General features: G+C 42.1%; 1 protein-coding gene across 3 annotated transcripts; it reads right to left on the bottom strand.

Annotated features, from left to right (window-relative positions):
• Positions 1-107: 107 nt before the first annotated feature.
• ENTPD3 (ectonucleoside triphosphate diphosphohydrolase 3) lies at positions 108-22,181 on the bottom strand. Of its 3 annotated transcripts, none has more exons than XM_063155449.1 (11): positions 21,564-22,181; positions 21,014-21,062; positions 17,797-17,917; positions 12,483-12,600; positions 9,606-9,756; positions 8,670-8,829; positions 6,402-6,632; positions 5,680-5,952; positions 5,476-5,586; positions 4,845-4,982; positions 108-2,647 (listed from the first exon to the last, which is right to left on the bottom strand). In XM_063155449.1, the coding sequence occupies exons 3-11, from the start codon at positions 17,914-17,916 to the stop codon at positions 2,414-2,416; spliced, it is 1,536 nt and encodes a 511-aa protein (XP_063011519.1). In that variant the 5' UTR covers position 17,917; positions 21,014-21,062; positions 21,564-22,181; the 3' UTR covers positions 108-2,413. The 3 variants fall into 3 exon arrangements, with proteins under 3 accessions (XP_063011519.1, XP_063011509.1, XP_063011500.1); XM_063155439.1 differs by having other exon boundaries at positions 21,014-21,125; XM_063155430.1 differs by lacking the exons at positions 21,014-21,062; positions 21,564-22,181 and adding an exon at positions 20,232-20,282.
• Between the last annotated feature and the right edge of the window lie 1,756 nt (positions 22,182-23,937).

Here is a 23,937-nt window from a genome sequence, read left to right on the forward strand (position 1 = left end):
CAGCATTTCTTCCCTCTCTATTAACAATAGCTTTTCTACCAGCATGAAATACTGGTAGAGGGGGTGCTATCCTCTAAGACATGCTAAAAATAAAAAGTCTGCTTGGCTTAATTTTTCACAATTTTATTGATCTTCATAAGCAGGCACTGAAGAGTGTAAAAAGATACATAACCTCTGTACACATTCCCAAGTGTTGTCAACTTCCCTGTCTCTCCCAGAGATCCTTTCAGTTCTAGACAGCAGGACAGGGATCTGGCCTGTTGATCTGGTTCCAGCTCACACCTGGGGGGGAGTTGGCTGTGGTCACTGAAGCTGCTGGTCTGGAAGTTCAACACCCTCAGCTTTCCCATCTGAAACTGCCAGGAGAGGTACAAGGGAGCAGGTGGGTATCCTGGTGACACTGAGGGAGGCTGTATGCATAAGGACAAGAGGGAAGCACTAAAAAAGCAAAACAGGTGATTCACGGGGGGAATTTGATTCTTTGAACAGATACTGGGCCTATCCAAGTACATCTGGAAGTCCAAATGGTTTTTGAACAAATTTAATTGTTCTTTAGCTGCCAGCTCTACAGAGACCAACTTCCAAGTGTGTTCCATTTGTGTAAAACCACATCTGAATGGCCCTGCCACTCAATAGCAAATGTTTTGTTGGGCAAGTAAATATTCCAGAGTACAATTTTCCACTGAAAGTTGGCAACAAAAGAAAACATTTTAATTCTCTCATCCAACTGTCTGAGTTTTTTTCACCCATAACTGCAGTTACACATACATCACACAAAATATCTCATGCCAGCCTCTGTAATGTCCATGCACTCTGAAGTCAATTTTACACTTTATCAGATATAACTTTGATGCCACAGAGCTCTTCATCATCATATAATACCTTTTACCTTATTGCTACTCCAGTAAGACTGACAAGACTTAGCAGTATATCAATAGAGAAGGGACAAAGCCCTATTGATCTGCTTGAAAAATCACTTTTTTCTTTTTTTCATTTAAAAAGATATTTAGCTCCCTTCAAATCATCTGTCAGCCTATGAACAAAGCACAAATGAAAACAAAACCCCAACCCCACCACCAAACATAAGTAAGAAGGTGATATAGAAGCAAAAGACTGAAATTAAAAACATTATTTATGTGTAAAAATACTGGCCACTGTTCTCCTATCTATCCCCTAATCAATACTGGAAGCTGAGAGAGTGCTATGATTTAAGGGAGTGTGAGGTTTGGTGAAGAATGGCTGGGCTTTCAAGGAAGGCAGCTGTTTGCTGCATGAAGGCAGCAGCAGGAAAGCTCAGGAGTCACAATGTTTGACAGAAGCACCTGCCAGGTGATCCCAGGGCAGCTCAAGGACAGTGCAGAGGCTGACCAAGGCACTGGAGCCATGACTGCAGCTAAAAGGATGGTTTGCTGGCCTGGAGACTGGCTCCTGTTCCTCTTGGCCTTGAAAGAAGGGCTTAACATGTTAATGGAATGTCCAGATCTGAGACTCTGCCCATAGAGCTGAAATAATGCATACATGTCAAATCAGTTCAGACTGCCACTGTCTGAGACCAACAATATGTGGGGTATGCAGGTCAGGGCTTCAGTTTGAAAAACTACAAAAAGCATTTCTGTGAAAGTTAGAAAAAGACCCTGAAAACTCCAGTGTCTTCTGAAGGCAACCATGAGATATTTAAATTTAGGTTCAGTTACTAAAGTGTGAAAGCATTTTGTTACACCTCCAAAGCCAATCTTATGTACCAGACCAGAGGTGTTTTGAGGTCTCCATGGTACCAAAAGATATAGCTCTGACAGGCTCAAAAGTTCTGAGAGGTGTTGACAGTTTATTACACCTTCTTCTGATGGGAATCAATCCATTTGGAACAGCAATAAAAACAATTCTATCACAACTCTTTCTTTCACTTCTTGTCATTATCCAGTGCTTGTTCCAGCTTTAGAAATTAGATTACTTCAGGGCTTTTAGAGTCAGCACTGCACACAAGGACAGTTACCACATTCCCACCTCCCACAGTTGCTACTGGCTCGTTTAAAATTTTATCTTAAACAATTGCCACTGTGATCAAATCCATCACTACTTGAGCTCAGCAGTTAGCACAGAGTTAATGAACAAAAAAAACAATATATACACACCTGTCAGGAAAAGGCAAGTAATCCCTTATAAAGCAAAGTGACATATATGCCCATGTTTTCTCTGCTGCACACTGGACAAATTAAGTTTACAGAAACAATTACCCAAACATTTCAAAAGCACTCCAATTCACCATAACACAGATTCCTTTGTACCCCTTCTCTATTTATGCTTCTGGTCCAGAAGTCATCTTTGCTGTCTCTATTTTTGAAAAATGGGGGGCAAAATAAAGTTCTGTTTAGTAGCACTGTAACATTTTTGATTTGTCTCCAGCCAGGTTCATTCATTCTGGAATAAATACGTGTTCCATGCGAGGGACGTCCTTCCGATGATGGGATACAACGCACAGGTAGACGAGGAAGAGGAGGCACAGCAGTGCCGTGGCTGTGAGGAAGATGAGGAGCCCAGCAAACAGAGAAGGTTTCAGAGGCAGCTGGATCAGCTTCCCTTCTGCTGGAATCATGTTGGTGAGGCTTAACATGTAACCAAGTGACCACGCTATGCTGCTGTTACCAACCTGAAATGAAGACAGAACAGTCCTATTCCCATGGAATTTTCACTCAAAGACTCCAAGAGCTCAACTGCTGTTAATGGCAACTGTCCTTTAAATTAGCAAGGAGAAATCTTTAGTGGAATATGCAAAGAAGATACAGAACCATTTTAAATTACCCTTTTCCTGTAGTTCCAGAAGATGGTAATAAAATTGTTCACTGGGCTAAAGAAGCGAGACACAGGTATCAGAGGGGTACAGAGGTGTGTGGTGTATATGCAGGCAGCCAGTTATGCAATTTTAAACAAACAAATAGAAAACCCCATGACCACTATGCCAATTCCTAAAATTCCTATTTTAGGAATTCTATTGCCTGCTATGCCAATTCCTAAAATTAGCCCCTCACCTTAGCCAAATCCCAGGATGTCATTTGAGTTCAAGCAAACAAAAAAAACCCACAAGGAGTCTCACCAACGTGGACAAAGAGGAAGTGAGGATAAAGTCCCCAAAGAGGAACTCTATTTATCATCTTTTGTTCCATGTTTGTTTTTGTGCCTGCAAATGAACCAAAACTAGGCTCTTCTGTTTAAAAAATAAACATAAATTAAAAACTACTTCAAAATGGATGAAATTACAGCCAAGGGAGTATGTTTGTATTTGCTCCATGGTCCTCCTGCTTTGCTGTCTTTCCCCACATCTAGTTTGAGCAACAGAGTTTACCAGTTTTCCACTGTCCTTTTCATTAAGTCATTGTCCTGCCACTTGATAAGCAAAGGATCAAAAGGTAAAGTGTCCTCTGTCTTCCTCTCATCATGAGGTTTAAAACTTATAATTATTGCAAATCATCTAGCTCTGGATCTCACCCAGATCTTAGCATTAGGCCAAGGTTCTTTTCATTGGTTGTGTTCACTAATTAAAAGGAAATATATACTCCTAGCATAGCCAAAAAACCCACCCTCCAGTCATAGTAAGATTGTGCTGTTATCTCTAGGGTAGCTTAGCTGATCAGCCAACATTAGATCTTACTGTTTTAGTAGGGGCAGATCTAATAAAGAGAATGTAGTTTTGCCTTTTGGAGTTTCACAATTACCCTAGTGTAAAATCTAGGCAACAAAGGTATTAATTTTAAATAAGTCTTTTGGGGTTTTGTTTTTCTCAGTATTTTTATGGTCTTGGCTAAGCACAAGAAAATGTTGCTTTTTCTGGCTGCTCCTATCTGCTGGGGACAGTACAATATATATTTAAATATCAAGACAAATCCACACCCCACGCCCTGCCCAGTGGAGATTAAGATCTCAAAGTACTCTATGCTGTTTTCCTGGTGGGACAGCTCAACTTTGGACACTCCTCCAGAGCTGCTAATAACTGTCCACCAGAGGTCAAAATAAGGCAAGAAAATGCTACTTGATTCCTTAGTGCATGAGTAATAGATATGACTGTTCAGAAAACATTGCTTTTGATTTCTTATTCACAGCTTGCCAGCATCCCCCGCATCTAAAGGGATTTAAGCATACACCATGAAGATCTACAACCTATTCTTTTGTTGGCTTTGCATGCAAGTGCTGAAGCATTTCCAAACTATATGGACATTAGGAGACAGTCTGGGATAGGATTTTAGAGTAAGGCTTTGTGCAGCAGCAGAGAGGAAAAGAAATGCATCAATGACACAGATATTATAAACCTTTCTCTGTCAACTGAAAGGCAATACCCCATCAAAATACATCCTTATTCCAGAGAGCCAGATTATGGCACAGATGGATGAGCTGGGTGAGGATGAAAACTGTCCTCGTTGCTTCATCAGCACTCAGTGACTCCAGCCCTCTTTGCCAGTTCCTCCAGGGCTCTGCCAGGAGACTGCAAAGCACAGCTCTGCTCTCCAGCTCAGCAGGCTTGGCTCAAACTGACCTTGACTGGTGAGGTGTTTTAGGCAGATCACTGCCTGGAGCAAAATACTGTGGAAATGTTTAAAACACAAGAGTTTGATTTTTGCTTAAAGCCCTTTAAAAGAATCTGTGTACCATCTCCAAGTAATGCTGAGACCCCTGAAAACAGGCTGAGATTGCTCTTGGGGGTTGAAAAGTGGCTTTGTCTTATGCCAAACATTTGACAGTCATTTACCAAGGCTGTTTACAACCATTCTGCTTTTGCAGGCTGCTTCATCCTCTGTCTTGTCCTCAAGCTCATCGGATTAAAATGACAATAATAGAAAATTATTATTCCTCACCTCCTTTTGAAAATGTATCTGTGGCCAAGTTTCTGCGTTGAAGTTGTAACCATGTACAAGCAAGTAATAAATGAAAATGGCTGAGAAACAGTAGGATCTAGCATATTTTTCTTCAAATTTAGGCAGCATAAACTGGAGCTGAAAGCAAAAGGCTTTTTTTAAAAAAACATGTTAATTATGGAAAAAGCAAATGCTTTTGTAACTAGAGACTATTTGGGTTCTAATTAGAAGTTAGTAACATTTTCCAGAAATACCAAGTAAAGGGGTAGACAACTAGATACAGGGATTCAGAAAGACTCTAAAAGTGACATAGCTTATGTAGTAAACAATGAAAATACACATAAAACTGCACATTGAAGATTGAGGATGTTATGGTTTCTAAAATTTCCGTATCATCTCTACAGTGTGGTTAGAACTTGAAATGAAATTTTGAAACCTATTCCAAGTGTTAAGCATGACATAAATACTACATGGTTTGAAGCACAGTGGAAAAACAAATGCTGGGTTGATACACACCTTTTGAAAGGTTCTGAACTCATAGCTGGTCCATATTATTTTTATATTCCTCTTTTAGAGGTTTAAAATGGAAAAATCCCAACAACACCAAAAACCAACCAACCAACCCACTTACCTGTGCCCAGCTCTGTGAACAGAAAAACCACATACTTGAATTGAAGTCATCTAGGGAAAATTGCCCAGATAGATTCAAAGCATTAATTGTATAGTAGAATCCAGAGAAAGCCTATAGAAAAGGAGTGGATGACAGGTTACTTTCAGAACTACAGAAATCAAGAGCAAGCAAGCTCAGAAAGAAGGACACTGTTTGCAAACCTACCACAAAATTCCCTTTAACTTTTGGCTGATGTATTCCATTAAATGGACAGTCCTCTCTGTCTCTGCAAGCAGTGAGGTTAAACAATAAAGAAACCATCTCCTGGCACAGACCTGGGTCTCCTGTTCCATGGAAATTCACAAGCTGGTTTGGGTAGTAATTTGCTGGTCTCAGAGACTGTGTACAAAGGCTGCCAAAGAAGTCCTTCATCATTAATGCTGTGTTATAGTTTTGAGGGTAGCAGGGATTATCCACATTGGCACTGGCCTTTGATTTCTGGGGGGAAAAAGAATCAAACAAAAACAAACAAGAAAACCCAAACAATCAATACTAGTCAAAAGCAAGAAAGACCTAATTTGGCATGAGCTACAGGAATCTTTTTGAACTGCAGATACATGTATTTTTGTTCACTGACATGACTGGTCAGCACAACACTGCTGATCAGTATAATTCATAGAAACTCTTTTCTCCAGAAGTCGTTCGCAAGATCAGCAAAATATTTACAAGATCTTTTTGTCAAATGGCACAGAACTCTCGCTAATTTTTAACAAATATTAAGTTCTTTGAATGAAACCTGAGTGTGTTTGTCTACAACAAAGGACAAAGCTGAGATCTTACTGGGGTCTCTAGACTCCAGCAAAGGGAAGAGAACACAAGCCTAAGATGCTGCCCAGACAATCACTGAACACTTGCAAGAGCAACATAGCAAAGGGTCTTAAACAGACCTGGTGCAGCAATGCTAAAAGCCTTTTCTCAGCTTCATCTCTCCCATAGCACTGGTAGCTGTGAGTGTAGACATTGTAGTTGTAACCATACAACTTCACTTGCAAGGTGCTGTTGAGGTGCTCCTCAGGGTCCTCAGGGATAAATGAAATTTGAGTGGAAGCTCCTCCAAGGTCCAGTGCACCCATGGTCTCTTTTCTGTAAGGATGGACCCATGTCCTCCAAAGGTTTCTCTACATGTACAATTAAAAACAAGGCAAGTGAGAAATATTATCTGCTTGTTGTCCCCTCAAGCTTTTCTACTCTACTTCTTGAAACTTCCCTCCCCTTCTTTGTCCCACACTCTTTCAAAACAAAAAAGTAACTATGAGGAAAAGGTGCAGATGTTTTTATGTAAGAGGGATGTACTTTCAGAGAGTCAAATGATCTTGAAAGATGGGAGAACAAATGCAGCATGGTGTTCCACTCAATAGGACAGCACAATGACCAAAGCATAGGACTAGCCAGAGCAGTGTCTATTCTAGAATGTAGGGAACTGAAATTCAGATACCCAGGAGAAATTGAACAAATCTGGATGGAAATGGTATCAAGATTTGCTTATTTCAAGGCAAGAAGAAATAATAAAGGAATAGAATACTAAGAGATCACAGAGATAGAGAGTGAAAGGGAGTGAAAATAGAGTGAAAAATGCAAAATAGTCAGATGAAAGCTCCATGAAAGTCAAAAGAACAAGGACCCTTAATCTGCATATTTCCTCCACTGAAACTGCAGTCTGATCCATTCAGATGGCATTTTTCCCTACTACCCAAAATATTCCCCAAATTCTGTATTTGATCTACATAGTCACAGTGCCAAATATAGATTTTCCATTATTATCTATGTCAATATTTACCCAATGAGCATAATGAGATGAATACATACATAAGAAGGGAAACAATGGGGTTTATGGGCTAGCAAATACATTCATGATAAAATTCTACAGTGAAAAACTCCCATAAAGAGCCCCTCTGAATTTGACTGAATTTGACTCTCAGCCTGTTGTCACAGGAAAGGTCAGAATTTCTCTCTTTTACTAGTGATATTCCACATGTATTTCTTCACAGAACTCCCTAGACTAAATTGGTTTGACAGCATCTTTCAGTCCATTTTTATGAATTTGCCATATGGAATTTGATATTTGGATTATTAAAATTCATGTGGTAGAAGACTGACACTGCCTTGAACTTCATGCTGTTGTTTTTGTGGCATGAAATGCACACAAGAAAAACTCCTACAGAATAGGTGATTCCAATACTTGTTTTCTTAACATTGCAAGTCCCCAACACATTCACCATGAGCTATCACAGCACCAACAAGTAATTCCTTCTTATTTAATGGCCATGATCTGATAGGAGCCATTCAGTCAGGACAGCTAGCAGTACTCAGCAGCAGTGGTTGAAATTAATTTCATTTCTGGTAAGACAATCTGGCAGAAGTGCTGTCGATGCTGAGAGCAGCACACTCCTGCCACAAATGCAGATGAGTGATTGCAGATTGTCCTGGTACAGCTTTTACTCTGAATGAAATCACACTGAATACCTGCACCTAAAAAGTGATCTTCCAACACATCTGACCCCCTCTCTGCTCTGAGGCTTCTGCCTGGTCCTATCCCAATTTTGAGAACAGCATGAGTGTGTTTTTATTGGTGTCACTGGGTCTGCACAGGACAGTGTGTTGCAGCCTACTGCTCGTAGACTGCAGCTTGTCAGCAGTCTTGGAAAGAGTTGTGGATGAATGATTTCTGGCTCAGCTGAGGCATATTTGACCACCTTTAGTGCTTCAAACACTCTTGTCTGCTTATAACAAGTGAGCCAACACTGCCAAACCATTTGGAGACCCCTAAGCCAGGCAGGTCCTTCACCAGCAGGGATAGCAAATAAGCACAAGATCTTTAGTTGGCACCACTGTCAAGACAATCAACACCTGTCACACTAAACATACCAATGCATTTAAGGGTGATCTAACCTTTTGGTTTTAGGTAAGATGCCCAATATCATTTAGAGGAGAGTTTTTTTGTGGATCAGCAATTTTACCTTTGCCATATCCCATCCCCATAACAACATATTCTTTGATTTATGTTTGCCCTATGAGTGCCACAAAAAGACCCTGTTAGAGACTTCAGAGGAAAACAGGAGTTGCAACTATGACACTTTAACAGGCATGTCCTCTCAAACTTCTCATTTATAAGAGAGAAACAGTGAAAAGAAAACCATGCAGTTGTTTCCACACACCTCTAAGAAATTGCCCATTAAATAGTTGGCCGTTATCCATCCATACACCCCTTCCTCTGGCCCAGTTATGATCTGCGCACCCCTAAATTCAAAAGGTTGTGCTCTGAAGTAGCTTTGAATGCTTGCAAGGACTTCATTGGCTGCCGACTCATTTTGCAACCTAAGCAATTCACAAAACATGAGACACTGAGCATCTGGAAAGGCAATTTCATGTTTATTGTTCACTGACTAGCAATTCAAGAAAACTCCTACAATCACCTAATAAATGAAATAGACATTATTTCCCTAAAGGAGAAGCTTAGGAGAAGGAACAGCCAGTATCCAGCATTGTTTCAGCAAGCAATTCCCTCAATATGTACCAACCCAACTCTTTATCATGCAAATTCATGGGTAGGTTTTTTTCCTCTTCATATATTCTTTATTCTTTGTGAACTGAGTGTTTATATGACAGCTTCTGGTTAAAACAGTCCTGGAATCTCTCTTCCAGCTCTCTTTAGCCACATAACAAATATAATAAAGCCAGTTTGTGCCAGGGCTAAAGCCACAGACAGACCCCAAAAGCCATATCACATCAAATCACATCCATACTCAGAATGCAGTGCCTAGCTTCCATCTGCCTTTGCTGCCCCTGGATGTGCACAAACATTATCTGTTTACATAACACTGTAGTTTATGACAGATGTGAAAGAGAAAATTAAACTCTTGCCTTCTCCAAAATAAAGCAAGCTTCTTTTCAATACAGCATAACAGAGTGGTTTTATGCAGACACGCTTTCCCTCTCAGAAAAGTTTATTAAATTAAATTGGCTGGGCTCCATTTCCTTTTGAGATGGCCAATTTCCAGTGGGTAAAAATGCATCCAGTACATTTTTCACGTTCTGTTTTCACAGACTGCTCTGCTAGTATGCATACAGAGCAGTTCAAGTTTCTGCCATACCTCAGCAGTCTCATGCCAGCTGTAGCCCCCAGATAAACAGAAGTGTTTTTATGTAGATGAACTGGTATTCTCTCCTTCACTTTATTCAGACAGTCATCAAGAGGCTTGGCAAGAGCTCCAGGGCTACTCCCATAGCTGGATATACCAGGGCCTGAAAGAGAACAAGGAGATAGATTTCATCCTGCTTTGCCAGCTACAAATTAGCCCAATTAGTAAACAGGTGTTAAGAGAAAGACATTTCCCCCTTGCCCCCCCAACAGTAACTGCAAACATGGGTAGGATGGCTGAAAACTAGGAGTGCTTATGGAATGAACAATGTGGTGCCTGTGCATTTCAGGATGCACAGAAATGGCTCTTGAATTCATAGAGGTACAAGTCTGCTCTGGTGCATGAACTAGTGAACAGCTTTCCAAATTTCCAAAGCCTTCAAAGAGCAGGAATGAGAGCCACACTATCCTGCATAAGGCATAAGTATTTGAACTATTAACATCAAAGTCCTGCCTTGCTCAACACTCCAAGGACCATCAGGATCGTGACTTGTTCAGGCTCAACTTGAGTGTAAATAAAACATTCTTTACTGAAATTCCCTAGCTGAGGAAGTTGCATGGAGAAAAACTGCCAGAACTCCATCTGCGTCTGTCACAGCCATTTCTTGCACAACCTGGTCCCAAGCTAAGCAAAAGGTGGCTCTTAGCCACCTTTCTTAATTCCTAATTTAATTTCTTAGTTGAAAAGAGAAACCATTTATGTTCAGTCACATTGCATTGACAGAAACAGAAGAAAAAAATATGTAAGCCTTTACAGATTCCACACTCCAAAGCTCCTGTTTTGACTGTGTGAATTTCAACATAAACATTACCATATCATCATTAGATGTTCACAGCCCTGGTTTTGAAATAAGACTTTCTGAAAGTCTTATGTCTAGCACAAACAGGCCTGAAACTGGAAGGAAAGCTGCTCCCAGAGGAAAACAGAGCAGCAACATCCTCAGCAGCTGCCATTGCCTCACACTCCTTTGGTGGCTGCAACTTCCCATCTCCCAGTGTTCAGACAGAGCAGGTCACAAGGCAATGACCACGTTCTTCTGGACAACTGCCTGCTTTGCCAATGCTTGGAGCCTTACCAGGACAGATTAACTGCACTATAGAGTAAGGACTCTGATTTGGGACTGGGTCCTGTACAGAAGGGCAGAGGTACTTAATAAAAGCAGAAATGAAGTAATAAAACCACCACAAAACTCACAGAGCGGTTGATCGCTTGGCCTTTCAGGTTCAGAAAATCTGCCTTTTATTATGCCCAGAGCTATCCCCCAGTTTAAGTGCTTATGACTGTGGTTAGGGGGTCACTAAAGGAACACTGACAGATGTGTTCACCTCTGTCACCCACAGCTCAGCTGGGGACATCTCCCATGAACCAGCCCTCTGTCTCCTCCAGTGCAGAGTTATCCAAGACTAGAAGACTGAGCCCTGGTGATTCTGTACACTCAGGGATGTGGGAGTACTTGGCTGCTCATGGCTAAGGCCATGAACCTAGGGATTTCACAGCAACTTGGACTCCTCGTTTTTGTAATTTATTTGTATTCCCCAGAGGTAAAACAAAAACGAAACCAATTCAAGAAAATTCAAAAGGCACTGCTGTTTTGTTTGGTGGTTTGTTTTTTTTTTTTGTTTTTTGTTTTTTTGAGAAGAAGAATAATGCAGTTTGTGCATTTTTCCCAAACCAGAATTCCTAAAGGCAAACATTCCTAATGAGTCAAGACATGAGTTAGCAGAGTGTACCCCTCCCCTCAGCAGGCTGGCCACCATTCCAGCAGTTTGTAAGGACATTTCATCATTAGACACATGGCAGTGCATTACTCCTATTCATGTTACACTTGCTTTCCTTTCCTTGTTCTAGAATTGCTGAGAATGTCCACACACATGTTTAACACTGAAATAGAAATGCTGGTGCTGTTAAGAAACCATTGCCTTCTACTCCCTGTTACTCATGGGCCTCTGTGGCTACATCTCCAGCATCTATTTCCAGACACACAGAGGGATGCAAGACTTTGCAAGATCATGACTGAGACAGAAGGAAAATATTCTCTTTGAACACTGCAGTTATTATCAAAGAACAGAAAACCTGATTTCCCTCCCCTCCCTGGCCATCTGTCTTCACAAAATGTGTGGCATTTCCATAACTTTGCAAGCTGAGTCAGACGTCACTGAAGTTGATGAAGAGTTTCTATGAAGGAATCCACAACCTCCTAACCATACTGGAGTGTGATCAGAAGTCAGCCTAGTCTGTCTGTCTGTCTGTGAGGAATCAATTCAAAACCTCAGACAAAAGACAGGGCAGGTAGGCAGTGGTACCTGTGGGACATCTTCAGCTGTGCACAGACCCAGGTCTTCCTGAGACAGAGGCCACAGCTACATGTTTGATAAAACAATGACGTCCTGTCAGAAATAGTTCTGCCAATTTAGCTATTTTACTCAGTATGACTCAATTTACCACTAGTTCTGTAACGTGGAGAAGGTTAATTAACAACTAACACCTAACAAGAGCTAGATTCCTATTCTTCTAAAACTCCTTTTATTCTAAGCTATTTCAAAATATATATATGACTTTTATTCTGAAAGAAACGCAAGGACTGAACATTAACAGGTCCTGACTGTCTTTAGATTGAATTCTGTCTGCACCAATCATGCACTGCCATGGAGTAAATCAAATTTTGCCACAATTTCCTTTCTCTGTTGCAATGATTAGAGCAGCTTACTGTATCGGTGGAAAAGAACTAATGCTGACAGAAACAGACATAGTCTTGATGAAGGGAAGGGAAGGGAAATAAACAGTACAAGCAAGGCTAAAAACAAGCAAGGAACTTTCCTTTGAGCTCACCTTTCACGTTGCACTTGAAGGTTTGGCTCACTACTCCCGTGTTGTTTTCTTTTTCTGCCGGCCACTCATAGACATAGACTGTAGTCCGAGAGGATCCAGCATCAAGGACTATTCCATACTGGGGATTAAGAAAGAATACATTAGATGAAGAAACAAACAATGACAGCTTAAATGCCCATGTGCAGCTGCACTGCACCAGCAGACATTTAGAAAATGCATGCACAGTGTATTATTTACAAGAGAGATTAATTTGAGTGTTAGGCGCTTAGGCATGAATCCAACAGCCAAGCACAGAATGAACCTGGCTGCAAACCAAGGAACATGCTACATATCTTCAATAATTAATTCAGTGGGGATGGAGAATGCTCATCTCCTTTCAGCATCAGGTTCAAAACCCACACTGACAAATAGATAACACTGTGTTAAGGCCTGATTTTGGAGCCGGTTCATTTCCCTTTATCCCAGTCCATTCCCTGAACACAGAAGGGTTTGATATCTAAGCACAGGCTTTAGATTCAAGGATGCACAAGGGATCCATAAAGCTATGAGCAAAGAGGTAAAGTACCTAAGAGCAGACAGTAAGAATGATGTAACAAGTCTGGTTCTTTCCTAATTGCCCCATAAACCTCTCCCTTGGAGTGGTTTGCTCCACCTGAGAGTTTGCCTCTGAGAACAGGCTGTGCCACAGTATGAGACAACACAGAGGGAAAGAGAATCAATGTTACCCCATGATTATTTATAAAATAAATGAGAGATATTTAAATTACTTGCCCCAGGTCCCCTGGACTCTGGGATTAAAGCACAGGTTTCTCCATCCCACCCCACTGCTCACCAGACCAGTCTTCCCCCCTTTCCCATATTTTACGGCAGGAGAAAGCTGTAGTAACTGGGAAGACAATCTCATAAAGGGAAGCAAAATGCAATTTTGGTATCCTCTTTATGATCCCTGCAAGTATGTTTAGCTCTTCCAAAGTCACCCAATTGGTGGGAGCCACACAGTATAGGGTTCATTTTTCTGTCAGCTTTTTTCTTTTGAAACAGACAGATGCCCAGGAGCCTGACAGTACTGAAAAATGAGAGCCTCCATCTGTCTGCAAAGCAGTAAGAGCCCCTGTAGCAGGCTGATAAAATTCATCCCATTGCCTCCCTGGGAGGGAAGGATCCAACTGGGAAGGATCACTGCTTCAGGTGGCAAACCATTCAGCTTCCACACCTGATTATTCCCAGCTTCTACTGTAATCCTAAAAACTCCTGGCCCCCAAAGAATACCAGCAATACCAGTCTAATCTGTTTCAGAGGACTGTTAGATAATGAAAATTTAATTTCTAGTTATGCAGACAATATTTACCCTGGTCCACTAAAAGATTAAAAGCCTCCACAGATACTACCAAACTATAAAGATACTCCTCCACAGATACTATCAAACTACATCATCAGGTTCTGTTTCAGTAACTACTTTAGCAGAAATAATTTGAGTGCATTTCCTCTCCTTGGAAGACGTGAGCACCCTGGAGGTACATAACAGAGTAATGGTCAAACTGCTTAAGGACTACTAATTCAATCTAGTCTCAGTCAGCTTAAAGTGCCAAACATAAGCTTTTAACTTGGCTACTTTTAGAGCTAACTATGCCCAAAGAGAGCTGGAAGATAATGGAAGCATTTTTACCTCAGTTAACTGTGGGCATTTTGAGCTACTTCCTCCTTCCCCTGCATTTCCTAGCCTCCTTCTGGCAGTAAGAGATTTCCATCCCAAAAAGTATTGGTATACTTATTTGAATCCATGTGTGATTTACAATTTTTTAAATTTTCTTTCTCCCCTTCCTTCTCCTCTATGTTTCCTACACATCCTTAATGTATAGGAAACATAGATGTTCATTTTTGAAAAGGTCTCTTGGGCCCATTTCAAGGTGACTCATGAAGCTACTCAGGACTTGTGTGAGTTCCCTGTGTCCAAACAGCCTCAAAAAGTGGTGACCAGTGACAACTGTGCCACATGTTAGGACCAAGATTAATCTTTAATTAAAAAAACAGAAATGGCACAGGATGCTGCATCTTAAGAAGGTGAGAGAATTCTACAAGCCTTGTCTTAGCAGGCTGCCGAAGACAAACTGGCTGGATTAAAATTTTCTAGGGATGTTAGATTTCTGTCCAAGTTGCATGTTGGATCACCTTTGTCTGCCCTTTAAGGGCAAGCAATGTCTTCCTGCTTTGAAATGCACTGTGAGAGCATTGGCAAACCCTTATCCCAGGCTAGCAGCTATTAAAGAACAGAACTACTTTTTCTTCCCTTTTTCCTTTCTCCTTCAACTGTCCTGCTGAGTATTTCCATCATCTCAAAGGCCTGGTGATTCCATAATATCCAAGAACTGCACCATCCACTCAATGGTTTAGATTAGTCAGACAAGATAGGGAGACAACATTAACCCAGAAAAGTTTCAGAGTTCTGTTTTCTATGCCAGAGGAAAAAAGAAAGACAAAAAGGGGAAAACAAAGTGACTTGAAGGGAAATGTTTAATATGGGAATATGGCTTTGTAGGTACATCCTGAGGAGTAGTAAAACCAACAGATAAGCAAGCATAAGCCCCAGGATCAATCACCTTTTCAGCCTGGGGAGCATTCCAATAGGAGGACTTAGAGATGCACAAACCCTTGAAGCAGGCACAGTTATGGTGGATCACCTGCCTTCCGATCACTTTGGAAGCTGCCGAACAATTTGGAAAGAAGCTGACAAGCTAAACCAGTTGCAGGGAAGATGGAGGTCACAAAAGTGGATCTATGCTAGATGCATGCTTCAATTCAGCTGCATGGGTTTGAACAATTTTTAATCAAGTACAACAGCCACAAACAATGCAAAACACTTCCTAAGAGCCAAAAGAGACATGAAAAATTTAGGTATTGAAAACTGTAGCACCTCTGTCATGGTCATATTTTCTGGGAAAACCCCTTGCCCATGATGTCTCTCCTGGGAAGATGAGAAGCCTCAGAGAAAAAGGAAAACATTATCTAATTTGCTTCTCCCATGTTTTGCTGCTTTGGAATGTGGTTGGACATTGTTTATCCAACATGTGAATTGTTTTTTCGGCCAATGACAGCCAAGTTGTGTCAGACTCTGGAGAAGAGAGTCACAAGTTTTTCAGTAGTATCTTGTTAAACCTTCTGTAAGTATCCTTTCTCTATTCTTTAGTATAGTTTAGTATAACATTCTTTTATATCATATAGATCATAAAATAATAAATTAGCCTTCTAAGAACATGGAGTCAGGTTCATCTTTCCTCCTACAACGGGGGACCCCGAAAATACCACACATTTCAAGGGGCAAATTAAAGAATACAATAATGAAGTGGGGTTTTTTTCTCTAGGGCTCACAAAACAGCAATAGATAAATAGATTTATTTTTTTTTACTTGTATAAAGGCTTATTTCATTCAGCGCTATCACCACTTCTCCACTGAGGACATCTGTGTTTTCTTCATCACTCTTCTCACTTCATGGTGTGTGTCAGTGAGTCATGAGTCCTCTCAGTGCCCCAGCCTCAGGCAATGGGCAGGCCCTTCCTGAACTAATCACTGGCTCAGCCTTCAGATAATCCAGCCATCAAGGATCCAAAACATTCAATTTTGCAACAACAGTTTAAAACACCAGTGGCGCGGCCACTGGTAATTTATCTCTTGTGCCACAATGGATGCTCTCAACATACATCTTGGGAAAGAGCTTTTGTGCCACAGGTAACACAAACAGTAGTAACAGAAGAATGAGGCCATTTACAAAAAATAAATCTGCTTTCATCATGTTGTTGCCATAATTAATTTTAATCAACCATTAAGTTCAGGACACCAAGTTAAGTAATTTCCAGGCTCCATATAAGCCTGGTACTGGAGGCCTTCACTGGCTTACCAAGGTCCTCCTTCTACCTGTGAATTTCTTGTGAATTACTCACTGAGGACAACTCAGTGTCTCAGGAATCAGACTCAGGGTCCTCCATACCACCTGCATTAGCAGGCTTACAGCCCAAACTCAAATCCAAGGCCAAGGCACACCCAGTAGAGGAAACAGCAGCCTTCCTACAGAAGCTGCTGTGAGGCTGCTGTGATTCAGTAAGCAAAGCTCCCCACTAAAACCAGCTCCAGATACTCCAGGTGGTTCCAATGCTTCCTCAAAGAGGAAGGTAAACAGATTTATCATTCTGGATGTGAAACTGAATTAATGACAAACACAAAAGATGTGCAGGCTGTCTTTTAGATAGTGGCTTCAGCCTTGTCCTGGCTTCAGCTGGGATACATGTCAGTCCAGTCCTGCCCTGCATGAAAATTGGTGGGACGTGAGGCTGCTGCAAGAAGCCATTTGGGGCTCAACAGAGCACATGCTTGAGGCACTGTGGCCCGTAGCACAAGCCCAGCACACTGCCCCTGCCACACCACACAAACACACAAAAGGGGTATCAGAATTACAGTTTTATCCTGTTGTCTGACTCACACACCACCAAATGATTCAGACAAAGCCAAAGGTGTTTATAATCCCATGAAGTGCAACAAGGCATTAGCCTATGGTTATCAGTGTGTGAACTGTCCAGTTAAATACTCATGCAGATGGAAAGGTAGAAGGGACTTCAAAGCAAAATCTGACAAGAGGACCGTGGGAAAAAATCAGCAGCCTACATATCCTTAGAAAGGTATTTTCTACAGCTTTTCCTCAGTTGTTTACATCTCTCATTGAAGAACCTGCACACATGTTCCACAGCAGAAGGCAAAGCCTGATCTTCAGAGTATTTCAGTTTGTGTTTTGCAGTTTGCTCTGCCCCCCTTAAGGAAGTTACTTTGCTTCCGTTAGCATCCAGCAAGTCCCAACACGTGGTAAAGGATCAAGTGCATACTTAGAGCCCAAATGCTTTTGATACACAGGAGCAATTTGCAAAACTGTCAGCATAAACTTCCCAGCTGTGCTTGGGGCCAGAACTTAAACTCTGGGTATTTCCCACTTCAAAATTATTTTAAAATTACTTCCAATTTCAGGCAAAACTAAAAAAAAAAAAAAAAAAGAGTGAGATATTCGCCCCATTTGGCCTTTCAGTCCTGAAGAAGACATAGCCACCACAGAGAGGGAATCAAGAAATACTTTTTCTGCTTTGCTACTGGCTACTGACCCTTGATCAATTCTCTTTTTCTCCCAGCTTCACTTTTCCCATGATGATATGATTAAACATTAATTTATGGCTGTAAGCTCATTTGAATCACCCCATAAAAATGAGTTTAGAAAGGCACTTTATTAAATACCAGTTCAAAACATTGTTCTCCTTCCTGAGGTTGCCTAAGACTTACCTTAAGCCCTGGGGAGAGGACCTGTTGCTGATTTATCTGAATCACTGCAATGGCAATAACAAGGACTATGCTTAGAAGAAGGAACACTTGGGCAACAACACTCGGGGTTCTGGTGAGCATCCTGAAACGACAAAGTGGGAGGCACTTAGGGAACTTGAAAGGATTTGGCGATTCTGTCTTAAAGGCTGAAGTCCTGAATCAGTTGAAACTCATAAATCTAATTTCATCAACTGGATCACCTAGTGGAAATTCCATCTCCTCCTCAAGAAGTGCCTGGTGTTTTGCAACCACTGACTATTTATTGTCTGGAAGGGCCGTGTCTGTATTGTCATGCTAACCATGCCAGATTTCACCCTCTGCCTGCCCGGTTTGTACTGCGGTGGTGCCTACATGTAGGTGCCTGCTCCCCAGCCCCAGGAAAGGCAGGCTGTGGGCACACAGGTCAGGGCTAGGGCTTGTCCAATGCTTCCCTGGGCTCCTGCAACACAGACACAGCCATGGCCAGGCACACACCTGAGGCAGGCTGCTCCACTGAGTGCACCTGGAGGCTTCTGCCAGAGATGCAAGGTTGGTGTCTACAAGAGGTGCAGACTTCTTCAGCAAGAAAGAAATAAAAAATAAATTAAAAAGGAGGTTTTAAGAATATTAAAGTAGGCGTCTTTCTACTAACAGCTGATGAAATGTGTGTGTGTATGTGTGTGTGTGCATATCCCTATTATCATCACTCTGCACTGCACATAAAATATTAAATATACACTTTAACTCAGACATTTTGCAATGAAAAGTTGAAAAGTTACTAAATCTAAGTAAGTCTAACAGGCTTATGTTGGACAAACCCCAAGGTGGCATGGAACATGCTAACTAACAATAAGGCTGTTTATATGTTCATATCCTCTAGAAAGGTTTCCTAGAATTCAAATGTGATCTAGTTTTCCTGGAACTTCCACTCATCCTTTCCCATGTCCCTGGAAAATGTCCCTGCCCAGACATGTCTTAACCCCAAGAGATCATCCAGAACCTATGAATACTGACAGTCCACATACCAAAATCCTTCTGCTCCCCAGGCATTGAGGAGGAAAGAGGCAACTCTAGGGACAGGGCAAGCTTAGAAGTGTCAGAGGAACACAACAAGGAGAACTTGCCTGCCTTTGTTATTCCGGAAACCATTGGTTTTGGCACAGAAAAATCAACGTAGCCTGGCTTGATCTATCCTGAGTCACGTCTCCTACTTCTTCCTTACTGAGTGTTGAACACACCAGTGCCTGCTCAGGACTGTCCTGCTATTTCAGCAATCACCAGTGCCAGCCTGTGCTGAGGACAGGAGCTTAGAGGAGCTCTCCAGTCCATGGCCAGAGCACACTGGGTCAGCCCCAGTGTACCCCAACACATGGTCCTGTCCCTAGCTCCAACCAGAGCCCTAGGCCTGAGGGAGAAGGCAGAATGATGCTTCTCACACAGCTTCCCTTTTCTAAACCCCATGGGCTCTGCAGCCTGGGTACCAACATCTATGTTCACATTCAAAGGACAAGAAAGAAATTTGTTTTGTTCCGGGATTAGCTTCACACTGAGCTTTGCCTATGGCAACCGCTTTCCTTCTTTTTCTTGCTCTTTCTGTTGTGAAAACTATCTCAAATTGGCTTTTGGAAACTCTTTTGACACATCTTACTTCCAAAACTTAATTTTTTACACTCATTACCTCCCTTTTCTAAATCCATATGGGCTCCTTTTTCACTGCCTATCTACTCTTTCAACACTTTTTTTCTTAGCTTGGTAATAGCTTTATCATCTTAATCATCAGTCAGTTTAAAGAGAAAATTATCAGCCACATTGGTGATCTATTTACTTCTCCTCATTGCTTCACTATCCTGAGGCATTGAAACATCATGTACACAGTGCAGAAATGATAAAATGAAATCTTTATTTTACCATTACAAAATATGTTAACACCTATACTGTAACCAGCAGGACATACTAACAAGAAGTATTTTAATGTCAGAACATACTAATTAGAAGTATTTATACACATCAATTCCTTTTTGAAAGGAGAGACCAGATTCTTAACTACATATTTATGAATAACCATCTATATAAAATACTTTAAGGGGACAAAAAGTCATTAGCTTTCAATTGTACATGGATATATCTATATAATATTATAAAGTGACTGAAAGAGAACTATCTGCTCACAACCCAATATATACCAGTCACTCCTGGATCAAAGTACTGATGTTCAGTGCTGGAAAAAACCAAGTTGTCATCAAAGAAAAAATGTGCAGGACAAATGACTCTTTGAAAAACCAAAGCATTACTAAAAAACAAAGCAATAGTGACTATTAGACTCTTAACACTTAAGTCTTGAATGATTAAATATTTTCTGCGCCCATTTCTGGGAGAAAATGGGAAATCTTGGTTTGTTGAATTTCCCATGTGCTTACCTGGTACCGGGATTTGTCTTCATCAGAGGTGATTTTTCTCTTTTCAGAAATCTTTTTAGAGAGGGAGCATGTAAGGTAAGGGCAGATCACTTGAGACATTCCTCATACAATCTTGTCCCATCAGCAATCAGGACAATTTCATCAGAGATAATCTGCAAATCCTGATTTACACAACAGCCTCTGTATCAAAAGGTCACCTTACACTCTGTGACCCCTTGAAGTCATTGCCCAGCTGGGACCTTTGCTGCCTTCCCACCTAACTGGATCAGAAGCACAGGGCTGTGTTTACCTGTGGCTACACTCAGATCTAAGCCTCACACACCAGGCAATACAGTCACATTTGCCCATTCAGTGAAATCGGTAGAGATACCAGAGAAGAGTTCACTCACTCCACAGTTAAAACAGAGTTGTAAGGTAAGGAACTCTTGCTATCATTGTGCACTTGTTGGCAAAAAGACAAATAAAAGGTGTTAACTGAGTATCAAAGCCCAGTTGCCTTCCATTATTAAAACATCATCATCCTGAAGCAAGAAAGAGCATAAATACATATTTTCCACACCCAGTTAATTACACTGGGCCACACGTGAGCACACTGGAAGGATCACTTTCTTCACCTTACCTGCAAGCAAAAAGAATTCCTGCCTGCAAAGGAAAACACACTCGACTTCTTTATGCCACCAACATTTGAACTAAGTTAAATGCACACCAGTAAAAATTCCCGCGCTGAAATTCCTTTCCCCAAGTAACTTGAAACACCAAACTCACTTCTTTTAGGCACTGACCTGTTTGTTCATAGGGTGGGTAAGCGTGCGCCTTTCTCAACGCTGTAACCTGAGGGATGCAAACACGTTACCATTTACTTCAGACGAGGTCGTCAGGCGAATGTTTCAAGTGCTGTGGGGGGAAAACAACAACGACAACCAACAAACAACAACAAAACCAATAAAAACTGAAACAAACAAAAAAAAAAAAACCCACAAAACAAATCCCATACCACTAAAACCCCAACATCCACAGCACTTTAAATCACATGGTGAAAACCTGCGAGGAGGTTTCACACGCCTCCCTTCGCAGGAGAAATTAAGTTAAAACAAGCACATGGACACAAAATCGCGGCTGAAGCTTTCCCTCATCTCACTGTCGTCCCGGATGAGAAAGCTTCACACGATGAGCATGATGTGCGAGAAAACACCAAACTATGCCCCCAAAATAAGCTCGGAGAGGCAGAGCGACACCCCCCCCCCCCCCGCGTTGCCGGGGCAGCAGCCGCCCTTTTCCTCGCCTAATCCCGGCCTCGGTCCGGGATCCCGGCCCCACCACGCCCCAAGGTACCTCCGCAAGCCGGGCTTGCCCGCCCGCTCCCGGGATGCGGAGCGCCGGCAGCACCCTCGGAGCGCCTCTCCCGGGGGGATTTGTGGAGAGAGCTGGTGGCCGCCCCGTGCTCCTGTATTTCCAAACAGATGGAGAACAAACACACGAAAAAACAACTTGCAGGTTAAAAAGAAAAAAATAAATGAAATCCGGATGGACTGAGTGAGGCGGAGGGAGAGGCTCTGCGGCGAGTGGAGCGGCCGGGGCGCCCCCGCAGGGGATGCAGCGGGGCTGGGAGGGCACCGAGATGCCGCCGCAGAACCCCCTGGCACGGCCGTGCCTCCCTCCCTTCCTTCCCCTGCCCTCCCCTCCTCCGGGGCTTCCCGGAAACGCCGCTCGGGATTTTGGCAGCTGGTGCGGCAGGGTGGTGCTGCCGCCCCTAAATCACATTCCTCAGTTCCCTCCCAAAGCGAGGGCAGAAAGGGGTTTGTCTGGAGGTGGGTGGAAGAATCCCTGCCTCTTCTAAAAGGAACAGGTGCTTTCTCAGGAAGGCATTTCTCCGAGCCCAGAAATCAATCAGCAGTCCCTCCACTCTCAGGGCTACCTTTCCATCCAGGTTTCAGCGTACAGGCACCACTTGTTTTCTAGTTTTACTGGAGTTCTTGCCAAACCTAGGCTGCTCAGTGGGCTTAGCACATTCCCAGAAGCAGCGTCACAGATCCTGCCGTCCAACCTGTGTGACCAACTACAGCCAAGGATCATCCTACAGCCTGCAGGATGGGTTTGCCAGGGACACGAGCGCTGGAATCACAGCGAGACTCTCCAGCTGCTCTGCCAACATTTGCTCACTGCTCTAGGATTCAGAGTCACATAATGTAAAAACCCAAATGCACCTCTTTGATTCTTTTTCTCACAAAGATCTTGAAGAATTACAGCATCTTTGATTTTTGGATAAAGGAGAACAAGAAACCAGCTGCAGCCTTGTGAACCATCTGTAAGCATCTTTTTATAATCTACTCCCATTTTGGGAGTGGAGGCAATTTTCTCTTTCTGATGACAACGCATTATTAAAGCTGATTTAATGATGATCTTGGGAGATCAGTTCAGTTATTTCTAGCACATGAAGACAAAGCCTTTCATCCCTCCTGATTGCCTGACTGTTGCATGTAATTTATTTCCTTTGTATGATTTCCATTCATGTGGCATGTTTTTCTTCTCCCTTCCAAATGTATTTAAGGCCCTTGGTCCAACTGACTGCATTGGCAAGTCACCTGAATCTGCTCAGGTGTCCATTTAAAATGACAAGTGAGCGGGATTGCTTACCCCACAGAAAAACATATTATTTTTATACAATCAAATGTGAACATTTTGAAATAGAAAGTAAAATGTCAACCAGTCCTACACAAGTGACTAAAATTCAATGTTTGCAAAGACAGCCAACCTCCCTTCTATATCATCTACTTCTATAAAAACAGACATGCAAGATTGTTTTCTTTCTGCACCATTTCCAAGAGCTGGGCTGTTGCACGAGCTGCTCTTCTTGTGACTACTATAGCCGGGCTAAAATCATGATGGCAGCATAAGTGATATGGGCTAAAAAATCCCCCAGCTGGTTCAAAGTCCAGGACACTGCTCCAAAATCAGATGGACTAGAAGAAAGATTCCCCTCCAGGCATGCCCAGTGGCTGTGTTTCCCTGGTTCCTCTGCTTCAACCCAGGGGACCCACCTTAGATCCACTACTTTAACTTCTTGTTTTCCTAAACCTTCTCCTTTGGCTTTTCTTTAGTTTCTTCCCCAGCCTGGTCCCCCCCTTTATAGTTCTTTTCTCCTGATCCTCCATCCCTTCCCCACTCCCCAGGCATAGATTAAGCTGGGTGCCATTTCCCTAGCCTGCAGCACACACACCTCTCCTCTCCATCTTTTTCCTTGCTGCAGCACCTTTTCCTTCTCCCCCTTCAAATATCCTTGTTCAAATGCACTTGGTGTAACTAACTGCATTGATTTGTTTTGCTTGGACAGAATCTACCCCAGGTGTCCATTTAAAAATGACAAATGAGCTGGATTGCCAACAGTCTCAAGGAAAAATGTATTGCATTTGCTGCCATTGGGCATGAATATGTGGAGTAAAAATACAATGACTGATATTGGCAGATTCTTATATGAATACCAGTGTCTATGATCAATAGCAAGTCTCTAGAAACGAAAACATTATGGGTATGAATAAAGTATTTGTTAGAGACACATTTCTGCAATGCAGTTTTGGTATCATGCTTACACAGAACCCACAGCAGATACTGCCCCATTTCCCTATGGAGTGACAGCAGCAACATCAGGAGAGGGGATGGATGATTACACATCCCTAGACACCATGGAACTGCATCTGTTCCTGGTGTA

Source organism: Melospiza melodia, chromosome 1 (genome assembly GCF_035770615.1).
Source record: "Melospiza melodia melodia isolate bMelMel2 chromosome 1, bMelMel2.pri, whole genome shotgun sequence".
In the NCBI taxonomy this organism is placed as follows: Eukaryota; Metazoa; Chordata; class Aves; order Passeriformes; family Passerellidae; genus Melospiza; species Melospiza melodia.

Bases quoted from the DNA above. Each gene is read 5' to 3' on its own strand.
- ENTPD3 (XM_063155430.1), bottom strand. From the start codon at position 20,254: ATGAAGACAAATCCCGGTACCAG. The intron at 9,757-12,482 runs GTGAGCTCAAAG...GTTCTCTTTCAG, and splicing joins CTTCAAGTGCAACGTGAAAG to GCCCTGGTATATCCAGCTAT. The intron at 4,983-5,475 runs GTAAGTGGGTTG...TTTTGCTTTCAG, and splicing joins GTTCACAGAGCTGGGCACAG to CTCCAGTTTATGCTGCCTAA.